The sequence below is a fragment of the Rhineura floridana genome, chromosome 2 (assembly GCF_030035675.1).
Source record: "Rhineura floridana isolate rRhiFlo1 chromosome 2, rRhiFlo1.hap2, whole genome shotgun sequence".
In the NCBI taxonomy this organism is placed as follows: domain Eukaryota; kingdom Metazoa; phylum Chordata; class Lepidosauria; order Squamata; family Rhineuridae; genus Rhineura; species Rhineura floridana.
Window position 1 is genome coordinate 233,929,562 of NC_084481.1, and position 21,905 is coordinate 233,951,466.

The 21,905-nt window shown below is 45.3% G+C and overlaps 1 protein-coding gene across 1 annotated transcript in view; it reads right to left on the minus strand.

Moving 5' to 3' along the window:
- Positions 1 to 21,905, minus strand: part of ABHD12B (abhydrolase domain containing 12B) — a 40,346-nt gene that overhangs the window by 3,039 nt on the left and 15,402 nt on the right. Inside the window, exons 4-11 of the mRNA XM_061612575.1 lie at positions 20,184 to 20,303; positions 18,026 to 18,056; positions 17,866 to 17,911; positions 17,651 to 17,780; positions 13,792 to 13,829; positions 9,346 to 9,428; positions 6,920 to 7,002; positions 5,834 to 5,912 (exon numbers count right to left, since the gene is read on the minus strand). Of these exons, the coding sequence (XP_061468559.1) occupies positions 5,834 to 5,912; positions 6,920 to 7,002; positions 9,346 to 9,428; positions 13,792 to 13,829; positions 17,651 to 17,780; positions 17,866 to 17,911; positions 18,026 to 18,056; positions 20,184 to 20,303 (610 nt within the window). The remainder of the gene's footprint in view (positions 1 to 5,833; positions 5,913 to 6,919; positions 7,003 to 9,345; positions 9,429 to 13,791; positions 13,830 to 17,650; positions 17,781 to 17,865; positions 17,912 to 18,025; positions 18,057 to 20,183; positions 20,304 to 21,905) is intronic.

Here is a 21,905-nt window from a genome sequence, read left to right on the forward strand (position 1 = left end):
AGTGGACTAACGTCTCCCATCACGCTTTGTTGTTATGTGCCTTCAAGTCGATTACGACCTATGGCAACCCTATGAATCAGCGACCTCCAAGAGCATCTGTCATGAACCACCCTGTTCAGATCTTGTAAGTTCAGGTCTGTGGCTTCCTTTACAGAATCAATCCATCTCTTGTTTGGCCTTCCTCTTTTTCTACTCCCTTCTGTTTTTCCCAGCATTAGTGTCTTTTCTAGTGAATCATGTCTTCTCATTATGTATCCGAAGTATGAGAACCTCAGTTTCATCATTTTAGCTTCTAGTGATAGTTCTGGTTTGATTTGTTCTAACACCCAATTATTTGTCTTTTTCTGCAAAGCTCTCCTCCAATACCACATTTCAAATGACCAATCACGCCTGGACCTGCTTATACATAAGACGTCCAAGGCAGCAAGGTCGGGGCAAAGGCCATCCGTTCCAGCATCCTGTTCTCACATTGGCCTGGCCAGGGAAGAGCTGCAGCGCAGTGGCAGAGTGTCTGCCTTGTATGCAGAGGGTTCAATCCCTGGCAGCTCCAGGCAGGGCTGGGAGTGTCCCTGCCTGAAACTGTGGAGAGCTGCTGCCAGTCAGAGTGGACAATACTGAGCTTGATGCACCAAGGGTCCGCTTCGGTGTGAGGCAGGTTCCTATGTGCCCAGTGGACAACCAGATGTCCTAACAGGAAGCCCGCAAGCATAACCCAACACAAGAGCGCTCTCCACACCTGCAATTCCCAGCTACTGGTATTCAGAGGCATCCTGCCTTCTCTGACGGCGGAGGTAGAACTAGCCTCCCTGTGCAGGTTGCTCCTAGAATGGCACCATGTCTCACTAGAGCACCATTCTGGGGTGACAGTTGCTGGCAGGTGGCCACTGCGATGGATATGGCCACTTTCACTACATATGCATCCACCCCTTACTCTTGAGTCACTCAGGATCTCTTACCAGGGTTCTTCCCAGTCTCCTCCCATTTTATCCTCTCAACAGCCCTGTGGGGTAGGTTGGGCTGAGAGATCCTGCAGTGGCCCACTGGGATCCATGAGTTGGGATTGGAAGAGGGGTCTCCTGTGTCCTGGTCTGACAGCCTCACCACTATAGCACACTGGATCTACAGTAAACCACTAAACAATATTTCATGCTCCCTGCACCCTCCCAGTTTGCCTCCTGCACAATTGTAACAGCCTTACAAGATGACGGGCTCACCACCCCATCTAGCTGTGGCCTCGTCCCACTGTTGAAAGCCCTCCCTTCTGGCTTGGCTTAAAACCTTTATGCCGCCCTTCTTCAAAAGGCTCAAGATGTGTTGCAACATTTAAACAATATCCATAATATATATGTACATACAGCCATGCACCACTCCCTCTCAAAATGCGCCCTCTGGTCCCTTTTTAAATAAATCCCCCTTTAACACCTTTTGGGACTATAAGAGGGGGGTAGTGTTGAGCTGAGAAGCCCACCCCCCTTTATGGCCATCCCCCCTACCTTAGGGTCTGGTTTTGGTGGCAGTGAGGGAGCAGTGTGACGGACGGCCAGAACATCAGCCAGGTGGTGGTGGGAGAGCGCCTAGCCTGCTCCCCCTGCCTGTGGTGTGGAGGGCTGTAGAGAGTAACGGCCTGGCGGTGGTGAGAGCGCCGCAGAAAACAGCCGGGCCCTGGACTCGGTGTGAGGCGCCAGGAGAACGGTCGGGATGGCAGCGTAGAAGAGCCGTGGAGGACATCGGCCCAGCGGCGGTGGGAGCACCGCGGAGGGCAGCCAGGCTCTGGGTGCGGCCCAGCAACCGAAGGAAGATTGTCATCTTTATTATTGCCACCACTGCCAAGACTAGGACTACTTGGGTTGATTTTGGGCTGATTTTGACTGTGGGGATGTATGGATGTGTGGTTGTGGGGGAATTGTAATGATTTTTAATTTTAATTTAAATTTAATTTAGCAGTATCAGTGTGTTAGAGGCGGGTCTCCGGCTCATTATTGTTTTAGGATGGGTGGCCTGTCTGATTGGCGAACAGGGACAGGGGCATGTGCAAGTCAGGGGGGGATGTGACAGGGAGGGTGAGGGGCCAAACTATAGAAAGAGTGGGCGGCAGACGCTGGAATGGTACTGTTGGCAGACCATGCCAGATGAGGGGAACACGGGATAGATGTGTAATACCCATCCCATGTTCCGGGTCTGTTCAGAACCAGACGACAACTGGGGGATGCAGGATTCCTACCGACCTTCGATTGTTGTTGTGTAATGCCAGGTCTGTAGTACAAAAAACATCGCATATCCATGATATAATCTTGGATGGGCAAGCAGACCTGGCATGTATTACGGAGACCTGGCTGGATGAGGCCTCAGCTCCCATTCTTGAGGCCATGTGTCCGCCGGGTTTCCGTTATGCACAACAACCGAGGGTGGGAAGGCGGGGAGGGGGTGTGGCAGTCATCTATCGGGAGTCTCTAGTTTTTACCAGACCTCCTCTTCATAGGACTAAGTTTGTTGACTGCATGTACTGGAGGTTGGGCCCGAAGGGCAGTTTGGGGATCCTGCTTGTGTACCGTCCACCCCGCTGCACAGCAGACTCCCTGGCCGAGGTGCTAGAGATGGTCTCGGCTGTACGTGCGTTGTCCCCAGAGCTGTTAATTCTCGGGGACTTCAATGTACATGCTGAGGCCACTCTCATAGGAGCCCCTCAGGATTTCCTGGAAACCATGGCTTCCTGGGAACTGCACCTTAGTAATATTGGGCCCACCCATGTAGCCAGTCATGCTCTCGACCTTATATTTGTCCTGGGAGGGGAGGGAAGTGTTCTGAAGTTGGGGGTGGCTTCTTCCACCCCTGTGTCATGGTCAGACCACTATCTGGTAAATATAGACTTCTCGATACCACACACCCTCTGTAGGGGAAAAGGACCTATTAGAATGGTCCGCCCCAGACGCCTAATGGATCCAGAAGGTTTCCTGACTGCGCTTGGGGAATTGGAACCTGCTGAAGGCCGCACGGTCGATACCCTGGTGATGGAGTGGAATGAGGGGATCACCAGGGCTCTGGACCGCGTGGCGCCGAAACGTCCTCTCCCCCTGAACAAAACTCAGTTATCACCTTGGTATACTCCACGGTTGCGAAATCTGAGACAGGAGGTGAGACGACTAGAACGCCGGTGGCGGAAATCCCGTTCCGAAGATGTCCGGACACAGGTTAGAGCAGCAGTAACTGCCTACCAAGTGGCAATAAAGGCAGAAAAGAAGAGGTTCTTTGCTGCCTCTATTGCGTCCGCAGAGTGCTGTCCCAGAAGGTTGTTCCAAGTGGTCCGAAGCCTGGTCGGTCCAGTTGCTCAGGAACCCTTGGAACAGTCTAAGGCCTCCTGTGACAAATTAGCAAAGCACTCTGCCGACAAAATCAAACATTTACGGAGCTCAATTCCGTACGCCGTGGACACAGTAAATGAAACAGAGTTGGCCAGTTGCAATCCGGTCAAATGGGATCGGTTTCGACCTCTCCCTTCTGAGGATGTGGACAAGGTGCTCTCGACTGTGAAGCCTACCACCTGTCTAACTGATCCTTGCCCATCGTGGCTCCTTGCGAGCTGCAAAGAGAAATTGGGCGAGGGGATTAAGGCGGTGGTCAATGCATCCTTGGAGGAGGGTGTAATGCCATTAGCACTCAAGGAGGCAATTGTAAAGCCCGTCTTAAAGAAGTCCTCCTTGGATCCCCAAGTTTTGAATAACTTTCGCCCAATTTCGAATCTACCATTCCTGGGCAAGATCATTGAGCGAGTGGTGGCTAATCAGTTGTCGACACACTTGGATGAAACAGATTATTTGGATCCATACCAATCGGGTTTCAGGACTGGACATGGAACTGAAACAGCATTGGTTGCTCTGGTTGATGATATGAGGAGGGCATTAGATGGGGGAGAATTCACCTTTCTTGTCCTCCTCGATCTCTCAGCGGCTTTTGATACTGTCGACCACAGTATCCTTTTACATCGCCTGGAGGGATTGGGAATTGGAGGCACTGTATTACAGTGGTTCCGTTCCTTTCTCTTTGATAGGTATCAACAGGTAGCATTGGGGGAGGAGGTTTCAGACCCTTGGCCTCTCAATTGTGGTGTGCCACAGGGCTCTATCCTCTCTCCCATGCTATTTAATATCTATATGAAGCCGCTGGGGACAATCATTAGGAGATTTGGGCTGCAGTGTCACCAATATGCGGATGACACTCAGCTCTGTCTCTCATCTAAATCTTCACCGGAGAGGGCTGTGGAGACCATGTCCAAGTGCCTGGAATCCGTGAGTGGATGGATGGGCAGGAACAGGTTGAAGTTGAACCCAGATAAGACTGAGGTACTACTTGTGGGAGACAAGGGAGGGTTAGGAGATGTTGACCTGGTGTTTGATGGGGTGAAGTTGCCCCTATAGGACCAGGTCCGCAGCCTCGGGGTTGTTCTTGATTCCAGGCTGTCCATGGAGGCTCAGATTTCGGCTGTGAGCCGGCAGCTTGGTATCAATTACACCTTATACATCAGCTGCAACCCTACCTCCCTGTTCAACAGCTCCCACTCGTGGTGCATGCCCTGGTCACCTCTCGATTAGACTACTGTAATGCGCTCTACGTGGGGTTACCCTTGAAAACGGTCCGGAAATTACAACTTATACAGAATGCTGCGGCTCGACTGCTTACAAACTGTCGCCGCCGGGAACACATCACCCCAGTGTTGTTCGACCTACACTGGCTTCCAGTTATTTTCCGGGCCCAATTCAAGGTGTTGGTATTAACCTTTAAATCCCTATACGGTCTCGGCCCAGTTTATCTGATGGAGCGCCTCCAGCGCCACCAACCATGCCGCCCAACAAGATCAGCCACACAGGACCTTCTCTCAATCCCGCCAACTAAAACAGCTAGGTTGGCGGGGACAAGAGAGAGGGCATTTTCAGTGGCGGCCCCCACTCTCTGGAACTCCCTCCCGTATGACCTTCGACATGCCCCTTCCCTGAATGTATTCCGCCAAGCTTTGAAGACCTGGCTCTTCAGACAGGCCTTTGGGACTTACGGGGAGGGTTAAATTTTTACGACCAATAGCCTACTACTCTGTACTGGAACTGTTTTATTGTTTTATTGTTATATTGTATTTTATGATGTATTTTATTATGATGTAATGTATTGTTGTTAAATTGTACGTCGCCTAGAGTGGCCATTGGCCAGATAGGCGACCCACAAATTAAATTATTATTATTATTATTATTAAATACAGGTTGCTCTGGATATTCAGGTGCAGCTATGCAACAAGGATTTCAAAGCAGTAATTTTAAATCAGGGACGGAACGAGTGGCCCTCCAGATGTTGTTGGACTCCAACTCCCATCATCCCTAGCCAGCACAGCCAATGGCCAGGGATTATGGGAGGTGTAGTCCAGCAACATCTGGAAGGCCACAGGTTCCCTATCCCTATTTTAAAGGGTAATGCCACTGTGACAGATCTTAAGTTTGCAGCCCTATTGCAGCCTTGTTAATAGTCTCTCACCTAGGGTAAGGAGAACTGTGTCCCAGGCGACCAATCATTTTGTAAAGAGGAAAAAAATGTATCCCTGGTTCTCCTCCAATTTTTGCCCAATAAACATGCTACAAATGACTAATGAAGGGAGAAGTGGCCAAGGGGGGCAATAATCATTGAGGCTCCTCTCCACAGCTGTGTGGATGACATGAAAAGATCTGATAGTGTGGGAAATGGCTCCTTCAGGCAGAGAATGCAATTGGCGGAAGAGACTCTTCTAGTATCTGTTTCCATCAATTTGCTACTTATTTAATTTTAAAAAATAGCAATACTGCTAAGAAAAATGTACCTTTTTCCCATGCTGTATAGGCAGAACTCCATCGTCTTCTGAATGCAAGATCAAGATAGGACTGGACAACACCTTGAGGCTGCAGATGAAAAAACAAGACACCGAAGCAAACACCATATAATAGTTTCACCCTGTTTTTTCTGGTGACAAAATGGCTTTCAAAGTGGCTTAGAGAACCAAATTAGATAAGTAATTGGTTACATCAATTGATTAAATCTGCATGGGAGTAAAAAATAAGTTCTGAAGCGTACCTTGCTTTTAGAGGTGATGTGTGTTGGATGGTAGAATAATTTTAGAAGGGGCATTCCATATATATTTTTAACTGCTTAAACCAGGGTGGGGGGACCACAGGCCCACGGACCTGATCCAGCCTCCAAAGCCTTCTCCAGTGGCCCATCTATCCCAACCCAATTTTTTGGTGGCCACAGCCTCACCACTGGGAGGGAAAAGGCATGCAGAGTTAAGCAGGACAGTGTGATTTCCATCCCAGTCGCAGTGCTGGGCTAGGCAGCGTCACGATGGGGATGAAAAAGCCACCTTATCATCCGATCACTCATTTGATGCCCTGGCAGGGAGTAATAACCCCCTCCTCATGCACAGTAATAACCCCCTCTGCACAGATCAGCTGAGGGGAGGGAGTTGTGTTGCTCTGTGTGTGTCTGTGTGTGCATGCATGTGCAACGGTGAGGGGCAGTCAACATCCATTTTGGCCATGCCCATTGCTGGCACACGCACACCCTGGACTGGCCGAGTGTGAATGGAGCTCTCAGGCCCAAAACAGTTCCCCAAACCCTGCTTTAAAAAGGATGTAGCCCGAATTAAAATGCAACACGAAATGGTGTTGGAGGGGAGGTGGGCTTCAGGCATGGTGACGGGGGGCCTGGCTCCATTTGCCCTGCATCATTCCCTCCACTTGCCCCTCAAAAGTTTCATGCCTTTGCAGGCAGCAAAAAACTAACCCCTGGGTCAAAATATCAGGCAGTGCCATGCAAGACAGGGCACCAGTTTTGCTCCAGAAACAACTTTATAGGTACTTATGCCCAACACAGGACAAGGTTACCCAACCTTAGCACTCCCCGGACTCACTTTTCATCATTAGGAAAGTACATATCGGCTCGGGCAGTTGTGTCCAAGATTAAATATTCAAAGCCAGGAAACTTGCGGTAGATCTGTTTTGAAGGAAAGAGGGGAGGAATGTATTAGCAGAAGTCGTGGTGAGGCAGAGAGCCTGCAAAGATAGCATTTTCCATTGACGGAAAATTCCTTTGTGCAATTGCCACAGTAAATGAGCTGGTATCGTACAGACAGACAGATGGAAAATCTGCATTGTTTCAAACATAACATATAATGGCTGCAGCTAGCATTCTGTTTTCCACTGATAGTTACATTCTGATGGGCAACAAATGAACTTGAGATATTTATTTATTGTTATACCACTTGATGCCAAGATGGCTTCTAAGTGATTCACGGGACATAAAAACCAATTGCACAACGTTGTTACAACAAAGAATAAATTAAAAATAGTCCATAATCAAAACATACAATAAAAGAAGCCCATTAAAACATTAAAAAATAAATGTCTACAATTAAAATATATAACACGACAATCCCATTCAAACAGCACAGCAATCAAAGCAGGCGACTTAGGTCGACAGATCCAAGGAAATGCTGGTGGGATGCCAGCATAGATGGGGCCCCTCCTATTTTAGCAGGGGGGAGCATTCCACAACCCCACTGCCACCAGGGAAGAGGCCCACCTCTGTAGAGACTAGACCCCACTGGGATCAAACCACTGGGTTTGGCAGAGCCAAGTTCCTTGACAGTGCCTGCAAACCTGTCCCTCCCCAGCTATCAAATCCTTCATTTATGAGTGGGGAGGGCCAATCGCCCCCTTCCTCAGACAGTGGGAAGGGCTGTAGCTCAGGGGCAGAGCATCTGCTTTGCGTGCAGAGGGTCCCAGCTTCAATCCCCAGCATCTCCAGGTAGGGCTGCGAGAGGCCCCCTGCCTGAAACCTTGCAGAGCCGCTGCCAACCAGCATGAGCAGGACTGAGCGGGATGGACTGAGGCTCTCACTTGGTATAAGGCAGCTTCGGTGCTCCTAACAGGGCCTTTTGAGTGGTGACTCCCCATTTGTGGAATGCCCTCCCTAGTGAGGTCCTTCTGTCTCCGTCACTAATGACTTTCAGGAGGAGTTTGAAAACATTCCTGTTTCCTCAGGCAACCCAAAGATCACCGACGAAAGAATGTTTTTAAGCTGGGTTTTAGAATGTTTTTAACTGCTCTTTAAAATGCTTTTCTTTTCCTTGTTAAATTGTTTTGTTTATATTTGCCACCCTGGTCTCCTTTGGGAGGAAGGGTGGGCTATACATTCATTAAATAATAATAAGGGGGGGGACTGTGTGACAGTGTGCGCCCTGTGTGCATGTTGGTGTGTGTGCAAAAGTGTGGGGTGGCCACACCCACCACTGGTATGTCTGAAGGGTTGGCCAAGGGTGCATGCGGCCTTTGAGTCAACAGAGGCTGGGTCCCCCGGATCTAGTCCAATGTTCTGCTCCAAAGAGGATTCTCCACACTATTCCACTGCTTGCTGATCTAGTTGCACCCAATTCAAGCAGTCTCCAAAGTTCAGGCAAGGGAGCCAAGCTCCGCCACTCAGGTACAAGCCATTGCTTAGAGCAGCCTTTGCCAACCTGGTGCCCTCCAGATGCTTTGATTGGAGATGTAGTCCAAAACACCTGGAGGGCACCAAGTGGATAAAGGGTGGTTTAGAGGATTACCCAGCGATACATAGCAAGAGTCTTCAGTTTTGTGGTGATACTTGTTTTACTTCCACATCCTGCGTTTGCCCAGCGTCACTTTTGTACCATTCAGGTGTGCAGTGCAGGGGCAGGCAGACCCTTTTCAGGACCACGACAGGCTGTAATTTACAAGCCTTTTAAGTAGAGACCTTATCCCAGTCTGCACCTGTGTTTGAATTGTTTTTAGGGTGTCCTTTAAAAAGATTTATTTTTAAAGATGTTTTGTTTTTAAGATGTTTTTATCCCATATATATCCAGTTGATCACTGCACTCTGCAGGTGAGGGCCTCCTGCAGATACTATCATCAGGAGGCTCATTCTGCACAATATAGGTGGCGGCACCTACCCTGTGGAATTCCCTCCCCTTAAATATTAGACAGGCGCCATCTCTGTTATCTTTTCAGTGCCTATTGAAGACCTTCCTCTTTCAACAAGCCTTTTAAGTTGAGACCTTATCCCAGTCTGCATGTGTGCTGGAATTGCATTAAGATGTTTTTAAAGCTCTTTAAAAAAATAATTAAAAAAAGATGTTTTGTTTTAATATGTTTTTAAGGATATTTTGTTGTGATATATTTTAAAGTCTGTTTTTATGATGTTTTAGAGTGTTCTTAGTGCTTTTGTTTGCCACCCTGGGCTCCTACTGGGAGGAAAGGCAGGATATAAATCTAATAAATAAACTAATAGATAAACTAAAACAAGCGTGTGAAGACTTACTTTTGTAAGGTGGATAGTGGCAACTGCATCCCGGATGTTGGTATAAGAAGCCTCGAGAACTATTGTGTCCACGATGATTCCATCTGTGGGGAGGAAATCAGAGGGTTAAAGTGGAAATCCCCTTGGAGAGAGGCACCAAGACAAATCCCTAGGGAAGGGCAGCTTTGCGCCCCCAGAAGACAAATGCAAGAACCAGCAGAGCGAGGTATTCTAGTCCAGCAGAAACAAGACACACAAAATTCCAGGCTGAGTAGAACAGAATACCTGCCGCCTTAGAATGAGGGGAGGAGGAGAAGCCTTGTTAGCCCTCCACAACAATTGCAGAGTGGATTCCAACGAGACAGAGGTGAGTTTTATGGCTCATTGCACATAGGATTCCACTCTCATCCTCCCTACCTTTGCCAACAGCTCAGGGATTTTCTCTCTGCACCCCCCGCCCATCTCAGAGAAGATTAACCTTTTCCCCGTTTTCCCCACTTAAAATAAAATAAACCATAAGGACGTCAGGCCGTGGGCTTTGCAGAAGTAGATGCTCTTGGGGGGACAGGGAAGCCAAGCTGGAATCTGTCATTCTTGTTGATGGCCCCATGTGTTTTATGCAACATGGAATTCCAGCTTGGCACACACAGAAATGGCTCAAGTGTGTGAGCCTTGCCGCTTGTTTATGTGAGTGGGCAATCCCTTCCACAAAACCTGAGGCAATCCTCTCCACAAAACCCTAGGGGGTTGGACTTGATGTCCTTATAGGCCCCTTTTAACTCTACTATTCTATGATTCTATAATGCTCAGTTAAAAACTATCCACAAGGCCATTTTTGAAGTAAGGAGATTAGGTCTGACTTTGGCCGAGTTCACACTTTGCGCAGAATCAGAACCGTCCCTCTGCAGTGTCTTGCTCTGTAGCTACAGAGAAGCCCCAGAATTTTCAGAGGAGGCTTCCCTCCCTCCCTCCCCCCACATGATCCCACACAAATACACAACTGCTTCATTCACATCTTAAAATAAAGCCATGAGAAGCAGCCGCCTGAAGGGGGATATTGATTCAAGAAAGGAGTGCATTTTGCACATGCTCAGAAGCATTCTTGATTAATACTTTAAATGTTCCAGGGCTGAGCTATGACAACTGTAACAGACTACAGGGCCACAAAATTCATGTCCCCATTTTGTTTACCCTGAATATGGAAAAAACAATCTGCTCATCTTCAAGAGAGAAAAATTAAATAACCTTAAATAACAGGTCATTACCTCACACACACCCTCTGCCCTGTAGCTCAGTAGTAACCCTTTATTTAGTTATTAAATTTATATCCCTCCCTTCCTCACAAAGAGAGCCCAGGCTGGCAAACAACAGCGATAAAATACACAAACAAAATATTTAAAAACAAAACAACTTTAAAAGCAATTCCGGCACAGACACAGGCTGGGATAAGGTCTCTACTTATAAGGCTTGTTGAAAGAGGCACCAAAAAGATAACAGAGATGGTGCCTGTCTATTATTTAAGGGGAGGGAATTCCAAACATCTGCTTTGCATGCAAAAGGTCCCTAGTTCAATCCCAGCATCTCCAAACAGGACAAGGAAAGACTCTGGACCAGGATTCTAACCCATAGCTTCCTATGTCCCTATGCACCCACATCATTCCCCCTTGGATTGTCTGAGCTTGCCCTGCCCTCTCCTTAAATATTAGACAAGCGCCCATTTGTGTTATCTTTTCAGCACCTACTGAAGACCTTCCTCTTTCAACAAGCCTTTTAAGTAGAGACCTTTATCCCTGCCTACATCAGCATTGCCCCTCTAGGATGCACATCTTAATGTGGTGAAGGGGTTTGAGAGTGTTGAAGAAGCTAAGAGCAATGCTGTCAGGAGTCTAGACCAAGAGGCTAGACTCCTAGCAGGGGCACCCATGGCAGAAGGGTCAAAGCTGAGACACCAGACTAAGATGCATCCAAACTCAGAGGAAGGCAATGGTAAACCACCTCTGAATTCCTCTTACCACAAAAACCCTATGGACAGAGTATTCAAAATGCAACACGAGATAGTGCTGGAAGATGAGACCCCTAGGTCAGAAGGCACTCACCGAGCTACTGGGGAAGAACAAAGGACAAGTAAGAGTAGCGCTGTGACTAATGACGCAGCTGGGTCAAAGCAGAAAGGAAGCCCAGAGGCTGATGCGCACAGATGCGAAAGGAGAGTCCGGAGTTGTATGATGCACACAACAGGAACATGGAATGTGAGAAGCATGAAGCAAGGAAAGTTAGAAATTGTCAAGCAAGAAATGGAACGCATCAACATTACAATACTTGAGTGAATTGAGGCATGAGTGAATTAAAATGGATGGGAATGGGACGTTTTCAATCAGGCAACTACAAAATATTTTATGCAGGAAATGAGAAATTAAGAAATGGAGTGGCTTTAATTGTGAGAAGTGATGTAGCAAAAGCAATCAGAAGCTATAATGCAAGGTCTGAGAGAGTGACATCAATGAGATTAAATGGGAAACCTATCAACATAACCATCATCCAAGTCTATACTCCAATGGCAAACACAGAAGAAGAGGAATTGGAGAGATTTTACGCAGAAGTACAGGAAGAAATTGATCATACACCAAAACAAGATGTGCTGATAATCATGGACTGGAATGCCAAAGTAGAGAACAGAGAAGAACTAGGAATTGTGGAGAAATGGGGCTTAGGAGATAGAAATGAAGCAGGAGAAAGACTTTGTGAATTCTGCGAAGCCAATAATCTGTTTCTTGCAAACACATTTTATGAGTAACAGAAAAGACAACTGTACACGTGGACATCACCAAATGGTCAATATAGGAATGAAATTGATTATATAATTGGTAGCAAAAGATGGAAAAGTTCCATACTTTCTGCAAAAACAAGACTAGGAGCAGATTGTGGTACAGATCATGAACTGGTCGTATCGAAATCAGAGTAAAGCTAAAGAAGAAGAACAAAGCAATCATAATGCCAAAATACAATTTAAATAACATCCCAGAAGAATATCAAGATCAAATAAGGAACAGAGTTAAGGCTTTAAACTTAGCTGATAGAGAACCAGAAGAACTAGAGAGTGACGTCAGAGACATTATTAGGGAAGAATGTAAAAAGACAATACCTCTAGTGAAAAAGAGAGAAAGACCTCAATGGATAACTGAAGAAACTCTTAAAATGGTTAAAGAGAGAAGGAAAGCAAAAGCAAAAGGAGATAGAAACACAGTCAGAACCCTAAATGCAACAATACAGAGACTAGCACGTAGGGACAAAGAGAACTATTACAATAGTTATTGTATGGAAATAGAAGACAACAAAAAAGTCGAACAAGAGCCCTATTCCAAAAGATTAGAGAAATTAAAGGGAAATTTAAACCAAGACTAGAGATGCTGAATAATCAACAGGGGAATACACTGACCGAGAAGAACTTCACTAATAGGCAAAAAACCTTGCGGTTTACGAATGTACCTATAGCCATCAGATATTTCTATCAAACTTTATAAAGCAGGGAAATTGGGTAGCTATAGTGAATGCACCAGGAGAGCACAGGACCTGACCTCCCCTCCGAGATATTGTACTGCCCTAGAAACATGTAAAAATTCAAACACAATTTGGGTTGGTCTTTCACAGTCCAATCCACTTCCTGTGTAGCTTGGAAGAATTCGGTAACTTGTCAAGGATTATCAATACCTTGGCACAGCCTTTAACCAAAATGGAGACAATAGTCAAGAAATCAGAAGAAGGCTAGGATTGGGGAGGGCACCTGTGAGAGAACTAGAAAAGGTCCTCAAATGCAAAGATGCATCACTGAACACTAAAGTCAGGATCATTCAGACCATGGTATTCCCGATCTCTATGTATGGATGTGAAAGTTGGACAGTGAAAAAAGCGGATAAGAGAAAAATCAACTCATTTGAAATGTGGTGCTGGAGGAGAGCTTTGCGGATACCATGGACTGTGAAAAAGACAAATAATTGGGTGTTAGAACAAATTAAACCAGAACTATCACTAGAAGCTAAAATGATGACACTGAGGTTATCCTACTTTGGACACATCATGAGAAGATATGATTCACTAGAAAAGACCATAATGCTGGGGAAAACAGAAGGGAGTAGAAAAAGAGGAAGGCCAAACAAGAGATGGATTGATTCCATAAAGGAAGCCACAGACCTGAACTCACAAGATCTGAACAGGGTGGTTCATGACAGATGCTCTTGAAGGTCGCTGATTCATAGGGTCACCATAAGTTGTAATTGACTTGAAGGCACATAACACATACATCTGCATTTGGAATTATTTTAAAGATATATTTAAGATTTTTAAAAGATGTTTTGTTTTTTAAATGTTTTTATTGTTTTATCACTTCTTTGCCACCCTGGGCTCTTTTCAGGATGAAGGGAGGAATACCAGTTTTAACAACAACAACAACAACAACTCCTCAACAGTTACCTTTTTCTTTCAGCTTCCTAGCAGTGTTGGTAGCAATTCTACAAAGAAATAAAATAAACGGGGATGTTAGAATATCCCAGGCCCAAAAGGGACCGTGTGAGGCATTGATCTAGTTCTCAAGAAGTAGGCAACCTACCTGAGCTGTCTCACTTCAGACTGTACCTGGGGGCTTACATAACAGAATGCTCCTCCATAAAAAAAAAAAAAAAACCCTAAAAATCCCTGCACACAGAAAACAAGCATGTCAGGGACAAAGCTAGACTAGAACTCTCCTCTTTATATCCTACTTTTCTATGTGCAGGGGTTGGCTTGTTTATTTTCTGTATGGAGGAATATTCCGTTCTCTAAACTCCCACCTGCCATCTGAAGTGGTACAGCCCAGACAGAAGTTTACAGTCTCCATGAGAAGTGGGGCCTTAATAGTGAGTAAGCTCTAAGAGCGGCTCTGGCATCCATTGTCACAAGGCATTTGATGATTCTAAGACCATCTACAAGAGAAGGTCAAGATCAAAAGATACAGAATCAAATAATCAAGCAATTTAAAAAAATGAAGAGACTAGGTGGCCTTAGGCTATTTTCTCAGTCTCAGTTTCTCCAGGTGCAAAATGGGGATAATGATACTTTGTATGAGAGAGGTGAGGCTAAGAGGCTGCAGCTGCCCCAAGTCCGCTCAATTAAGCTTCATGATGGAGCAAAGACTTCAACCCAGGCCTCCCTAGTCTGAGTTCAACACTAAAATCAATACCACTTGGGCTCTCATACCGGCCTACCTTATATTATGATTATTATTGTCTTTATAGGGTTGCTGTAAATATTGTTGGCATAGCAATGCACATGCAAGCTGATTATCTAAAAGTACTATACACACTTTCTCTTTGTCTTTCTTTCTGGTCATCTGTATCTTGCTTTATTTAGGGGTTTAAAAGTACTCACTGCAGCCAACAAAGTTCATGTAACACATCAACCAACAATATAAAACTAATTTTTTTTTACCAGCACTGAACAATTGTTTAATGTATTGTCACAGCCAGAAAAGCTTTAAAAAGAAGCATCAAATGTCTTTAATAAATACAGGGGATTATATTTATTTATTTATTTATTTAAAATACTTATACCCCGCCCTTCTTCCGAGGAACTCAGGGAGGCTCACAATTAAAACAATAAACAACCAGAACAACCAATATACATGTTAAAAACAATTAAAAATAGATTAAATCAAAATAGATTAAAACTATAACATTTTCAGTTAAAAGCCCGCCTAAATAAAACAGTCTTCACCTGGGCGCGAAAGGATGATAGCGAGGAAGCCAACCGAACCTCGCTAGGGAGGGAATTCCACAATCTAGGGGCAGCCATCGAAAAGGCCCTATTCTGTGTCTCAGCAAGAAGAACTTGCGAGAAAGACGGAATAGTAAGGAGGGCCTCACCGGATGATCTTAAAATCCGGACAGGTTCATAGAGGGAGACACGGTCTAATAGATAGCCTGGACCTAAGCCGTATAAGGCTTTATAGGTCAAAACCAGCACTCTGAATTGTGCCCGGAAACAGATTGGCAGCCAGTGGAGCTGGTATAGCAAAGGAGTAGTATGTTCTTTGAACCCAGCTCCAGTTAGCATTCTGGCTGCCGCTCTTTGTACCAATTTAAGTTTCCGAGCAGTCTTCAAGGGCAGCCCTACGTAGAGTGCATTACAGTAGTCTAATCGGGATGTAACTAAGGCATGTGTTACCGTAGTCAAGTCTGACAGGTCAAGGAATGGGCGCAGCAGGCGCACTAATCTTAATTGAGCGAAGGCACTCCCGGCCACAGCAGAGACCTGCACCTCCAAGCTCAAAGTCGAGTTCAGGAGTACTCCCAAGCTGCGAACTTGAGATTTCAGGGGGAGTGTAACCCCGTCCAGCGTAAGTTGAATCCCTATTCCCTGATCCGCCCTCCAACTGACAAGGAGCACCTCTGTCTTGTCAGGATTTAGTTTCAACTTGTTCGTCCCCATCCAGTCCATCATTGATACCAGGCAGTGGTTTAGGACCTGGACGGCTTCCTTGGTTTCATTAGGTGGAAAGGAGGAATAGAGTTGGGTGTCATCCACATATTGGTGACACCAAACCCCAAAACTCCGGATAACCTCTCCCAGCCGTTTCATGTAGATATTAAATAGTATGGGGGACAGGACTGAACCCTGGGGGACCCCATAGGTCAATGGCCAAGGGGTCGAGCAGGTATCCCCCATAACCACCTTCTGGGTTCGCCCCTCTAGGAAGGATCGGAGCCACCGTAGCACCATGCCTCCAAGTCCCATCCCAGCGAGGCGACCCAGAAGGATACCATGGTCGATGGTATCGAAAGCGGCTGAGAGGTCCAGTAGAACCAACAGGGACACACTCCCCCTGTCCAGTTCCTTGCGTAGGTCATCCACCAAGGCGACCAAAGCCGTCTCAGTCCCATAGCCGGGCCTGAAACCAGATTGAAATGGATCTAGATAATCCGTCTCATCCAAAAATCTCTGGAGCTGGGCGGTTACCACTCGTTCTATTATCTTGCCCAAAAAAGGAATATTGGAGACTGGACGATAGTTACCTAATAATGAGGGGTCAAGGGAGGATTTTTTCAGCAAAGGTCTTATTACAGCTTCCTTTAGACAGGGTGGTAATCTGCCCTGTTGTAGAGAGGCGTTGATGACTTCCTTGACCCACTCGACCAGTCCCTTTCTGGCATTTTTTATAAGCCAGGATGGGCAAGGATCTAACATACAGGTGGTAGGACGCGCCTCTCCAAGGATTTTGTCCACATCCTCGGGTTGAACAAGTTGAAAGGAATCCATTCTAATTATACAAGTAGAGGCCGAAGTTACATCCACAGAGACTGTATTAATTTTGGCGTCTAAGTCAGAGCGAATCTGAGCGACTTTATCTGCAAAATATCGAGCAAATTCGTGACAGCGGGCTGTTGAGTGGTCAGCATCATATTCATGTGGGTCAGAACTTAAAAGACTCTTGACCACTCGGAACAGTTCCGCAGGACGAGAGTTAGCAGATGCAATGGTGGCAGAGAAGAAAGATTTCTTCTGAGCCTGCATTGCTGCGGAATAGGTCTTTAAATAGCTTCTAGCCCGTTTTCGGTCAGATTCGCTCAGAGTTTTCCACCAACGTCGCTCTAGTCTCCTTTTTTCGCGTTTCATCGCCGTCAGCTCTCCAGTAAACCAAGGGGCAGATTTAGCTCCGATCCGCGGAAGGAGATGCTTAGGGGCGATTGTGTCTACCCAATGGTATCGTCCCGTTAGCACAAGGACTTCTGCTGGTACACCAGAACTTCCCCTCCCTCTCCTCGTGCGTACCTTACAACCCCTGCCCCAAATGTGCTTTGGGGGGTTGGGGGACTCCCTGAACAGATCTGGAGGACTTCGTTGAATACATCCCACAGTCAAGCCTCAAGAGCCCATTGAGATTTCACTGTCCACCAAAAGGAGAGTTGAGAGGGAGCCTAAATATTATTATGAAATTAGAAACTTCAAGCACAATCCTATGCATGCAGAAGTAAGGCCTATTGAATGGGTCATAGGACTGCAGCTTTAAGCAACTAGAAGTGCAAAACTGGATTGTGTATGAGGCGCAAAACAGCACCGAAAGTGGAACGTGTATAACTAACCTGATACCGTCATGAGCAGAAATCAGCATGAATGCACAATCAGTAAGTAAGTTTTAAAGTCTTTTGTTTTTGACATATTTTAAAGTGCTTTTGCTGTTTGCTGCCCTGGGCTCCTTCTGGGAGGAAGGGTGGGATAGAAATTTAATAAATAAATAATCCATAACTAGGTAAGAAGACGTCAGCAGGGCGGCTTACGCTCAAAACACCAAACCTACCCGGTGCCAAGGGAATTTCCCCACATGATGACAGTGCTGTTCCTGCTACGTGCCTTCACCCAATCATAGACACACAGGATGTCCGTCGTGAAGCCATTCTCGCTGGGCTGGCCGGTGGAGTCTGCATATCCTGGGGGTGGGGGAAAGGATCAGAGGAAAATGTGTCAGCCGCACGCCATTCAAGATCTAGACATGACTTTTGCGTTGAAACTTACCTCTGTAGTCAACAGCCAGGACATGAAAGCCGCCGCCGCTCATCACCTGTTTGAGAAATTAGGATTATACAGATTTCAAGAACACAAAGCTGTTTTTAGAAACAAAGAGAGAAAGATTAAGAACACAAAGGGTCTCTTAAAGGCCCCAAGCAACACCTACCTTTGTGAACTGAACTCTGTGGCTTGTTGCTCTGCAAGAGAGGTCAAATATTAGAGCCAAGTGTTTAACCACAATAATTACTTATTATATCTTTTCAACTTCTTATTTCATGAATGGCACAAACAATCAATCAAAAGTGGCAATCAAAAGACTTTTAGAGGCATTATGAACAGACCATCACAAAATAGACAAATGAGCAAAACTAATCAGGCTCACGCTATCCACAAATATTTTTATGCAAGTCTTTGAGACGGGAAAACGAAGATATACTCCAGTATGTGACATTCAGTTTTGGCCTCTTCCAACACATGCAAAATTGAAGAGGTGTACCCCCACCCCTGATAAAAGACCCCATACTTTCACCTACACTGAAGGGAAAACAAAATGGCCCCACTGGTAGCATAGCATGAAGATGCACCATCAGGCCATCTTGAGTCACATGTGAAAACTAGGGCATTATTATAATATTCATTTTATAAATGGCTAAATAGCCCTTCAATAGCATTTCTAAGGCAGTTTACAAAAAACGCAACATTAAAAACATATTACCATAAACAAACCTGCAATTAAACAGCAGTGAAAGGCAGCATTTTAAACCATTTAAAAACATTAGCAGATTGTCATAGAATCGTCAAAGGAACAAAACTAATTCAGGCTAGTCACAAAATGAGGAGATTCAGAAAAGAGCTTCTGTAAGACAAAGTGATGTTTACAATTTAAACATTTGTGGGGAGTTTAGTGGGGCAGGAATTGTTCAGAGAACATAACTCAAGGGCATTTAAAAAACCTATGAAGATACTTCATATATGTAGCTTGGCTTAGCCGCCCTCCTCCAAATTTTGGTCATTTTAAAAGATACATCCAAGTCCCCCCCATGCAGATAGGGCCCCACTGTATGCAGACCGAGGTCTCTGGGTCTAAATGCTTCACAGGATGCAAAATCAGGTGTACAAAGGCGTGCATGATTCCCCAGACCAATCCAGTAGCCAGGGCTCCTCAACTATAACCCCCCCAAAAACGCAGCAATCATGCCCACTGGTGGTCTGTCCCCTCTGCTTTCCCCTGCCTACCAAAACAGCAGATTGGCACAATTCTAGTCTTTTACAGGGCTATGAATGCCAAGCACTGGCAACTGCTCATGTACACAATTGGACCAGAGTCACAGGGATGGACTAAATGACCTCCAAGATCCCTTCCAACTCTATGGACCCTGTTATGTTCCCAAATAATAAATAACTGGTTAGCCTGCAGAAGAGCTGAGGTCTGGCATCTGCCCTAACTCCTCAGCTCTCTCACTTATCCTGATTGTCAGCAGGACTATTAAGAAAGCCTGAACAAGAAACTAAACACTGCAGAGTTTTCTATGAAACTAGTAAGATTCTGGAATGGTAGGCCTGATCCTCATTGCAGCCCTTTACTTTGTTTTACACAGTCAATCTTGGTCGACTCTACACGGACTTGGAATTCCAGGGAGTCTCTCAGCCACATGCCCTTGTAAATTCTCCAGGGTCATTCTTCCCTACAAAGCTGTGAAGTTCTGCCTGCGAGTTCCGCCTGTCAGCCTTCAATGCTATCGTGAAAGCTTCTCCCAAGATGAGAGGCAAATGCCCTAATCACAGTCTGGTCCTAGGCAGATTTAATCAAAATAGGGGAAATGTTCCAAATATCCAGGTGAAGACAGAGGGAGGAGGGGAAGGGAAAGTTCCATCGTGTGAGTAGAAGTCTTTCCACTCGTGCATTGACTTCATTGGATTCAACCCTATTGGGTTTGGATTTAAAAAAAAAAAAAAAAGGTATAATTGCATTGAGACGAGTAGGGATGCAGGATATATTGTGCAGGTGAGGAACTTATACCAAGACAGACCATTGAACCACTGAGCTCAATATTGTCTACACTGACCGGCAGTGGCTCTCCAGGTTTCAGACAGAGGATGTTCCCAGCCCTACCTGGAGATGTCATTGGGGACTGAATCTGGGACCTTCTATATGCAAAGCAGGTGCTCTGCCCACTGAGTTACACAGCCCTTCCCCTGCGTTTGGGGTGAGGAAATAGCTTCCCCCATCTCTTCCTGCCTTGCCACCCCAACATCCAGACAATGTGTGCAGGATAACGACAGAGCACTGATCCCTCCTTTGCGCCTTTAAATATTGAACTCACCTGTTGCCCCCATTGCCATGGAGATAGATTATGATGGGATTATCGTCCGCAAGGGCCTCTTCATACCAGCTGGGGCCTTTTCCTTCCGCCTCCTTCCGCCTGTTGTCAGGCAGTGCATGCCTAAGAGGAAAAGCAAAAAAGATGTGCCGATTCAGCCACAGCGTGGGCTACCCCATTGCTGAGAAAAGGACAGGAGGAAGAAACTACATCTACCCAGATCAGTGAGCAAACTGAATCCCAAAGTTATCAATTAAAAATACGCAGTTGTAGACTTCCGGGAAGGGTGACTTCGCTTGTGCCTGCTTTTGAGACGGGCTCCCGCCTCAAAAGAAGCTTATTCAGATATAAATCAGTCAGAACATTTTTTATTTTGACTGATGAAATTTCTCCCGGGCAGGGAGAAACGTAGAGATCAACCTCAAAAGCCTATTTTTGTTGGGAGGACTGGATTTCATTAATTTATGAGAAAAGGTCCAGCCAGCAATGCCAGACGGACTTCCAAACAAGCTCTATCTGTTTAATGCGATACGTTTATCTTTTCTTCAAAGAGAAAACAGACTAACAGGCAAGCACCCTTCTTTCTATTATTTTTTTTACTTGGTTTAAATTGTTGCAGCAAAAAGAGATTTGTCAATTTAATCAGCTTTAAAGAGCTTCTGGGTGAGCTATAACTCTTCTCTGTTATTCACGAAATTAACAGCTTATCTCTGTTTCTATTGCAAAAAGCTGTCCTGGAAGTGCATTCTAAAGATATAAACAGAAGAGGGATTTCTATTCCGAGGAACATTATATTGTCTGGGACTATTCTCTTTTTGGTCTATTTTATTTTGACGAATCTGCTTCTTCACGACGCCGCTAACTGTTTTGATGCTGGGAACTAAATTTGTTTTGTATTCTTGAACATAGAGAGATAAGGCAGGCTGCTCTGTTTATACTGTGATGTCATCAAGCCTGGAATATTAACCCAATTGTTGCTGAAATAAGAAGTGGTTCTTCTTTATTTTTGTTTTGCTTTGTTTTCGTGGTTTTAAAAATGGCAATCAAGAAAGTGGCTGAGAATCTGGAAGTAATTATGTTTCAGAAAATAATGGATGAGATTGAGATAACGAAACAAACCCTGCGACAGGGCAGTAAGGAGCTGAAAATTGAACTGAGCAAAATGATGCAGGAGCTTAAAGAAATAGGGGATCCTGTGAGAGAGGAGAATGAGATCAGAGATGAGAAAAGAAAAAATAAAGGGAAGATACAAGCCCTGGAGATTGGAACAAATGTGGAATTGGAAAAAGATCTGGAGTTCATGGATATTAGAAATAAAATCTACTGTTTGGAATTTAACGTTATCTCTGAAGAAATTAATGAAGATATTAGAGATAAAGTTATCAATGGCTTGGATAATCTTCTGGACTGGAATGACATGATGGAGCTTGATATAGAGAAAATCTATGGAATTAACAGCAGCCATGTGACAATGGAAAAACTCTCAAGAGATGAGCCAGTGCATTTTGTAAAAAAGAAGAACAGAGATATGACTTTACAACAATATTTTAGCAACTTATTCAGAATTGATGGCAAGAAAATATCTGGGATAGAGGAAATTCCCATCAGACTCTTATTATATGACTATGGCTATGACAGCAAGATTATTATGGAATACTGATAATGGAAGATTGGACACTGAAATTACTGGACTTAACAGGACTATTGAAGATGGAAGATGGAATT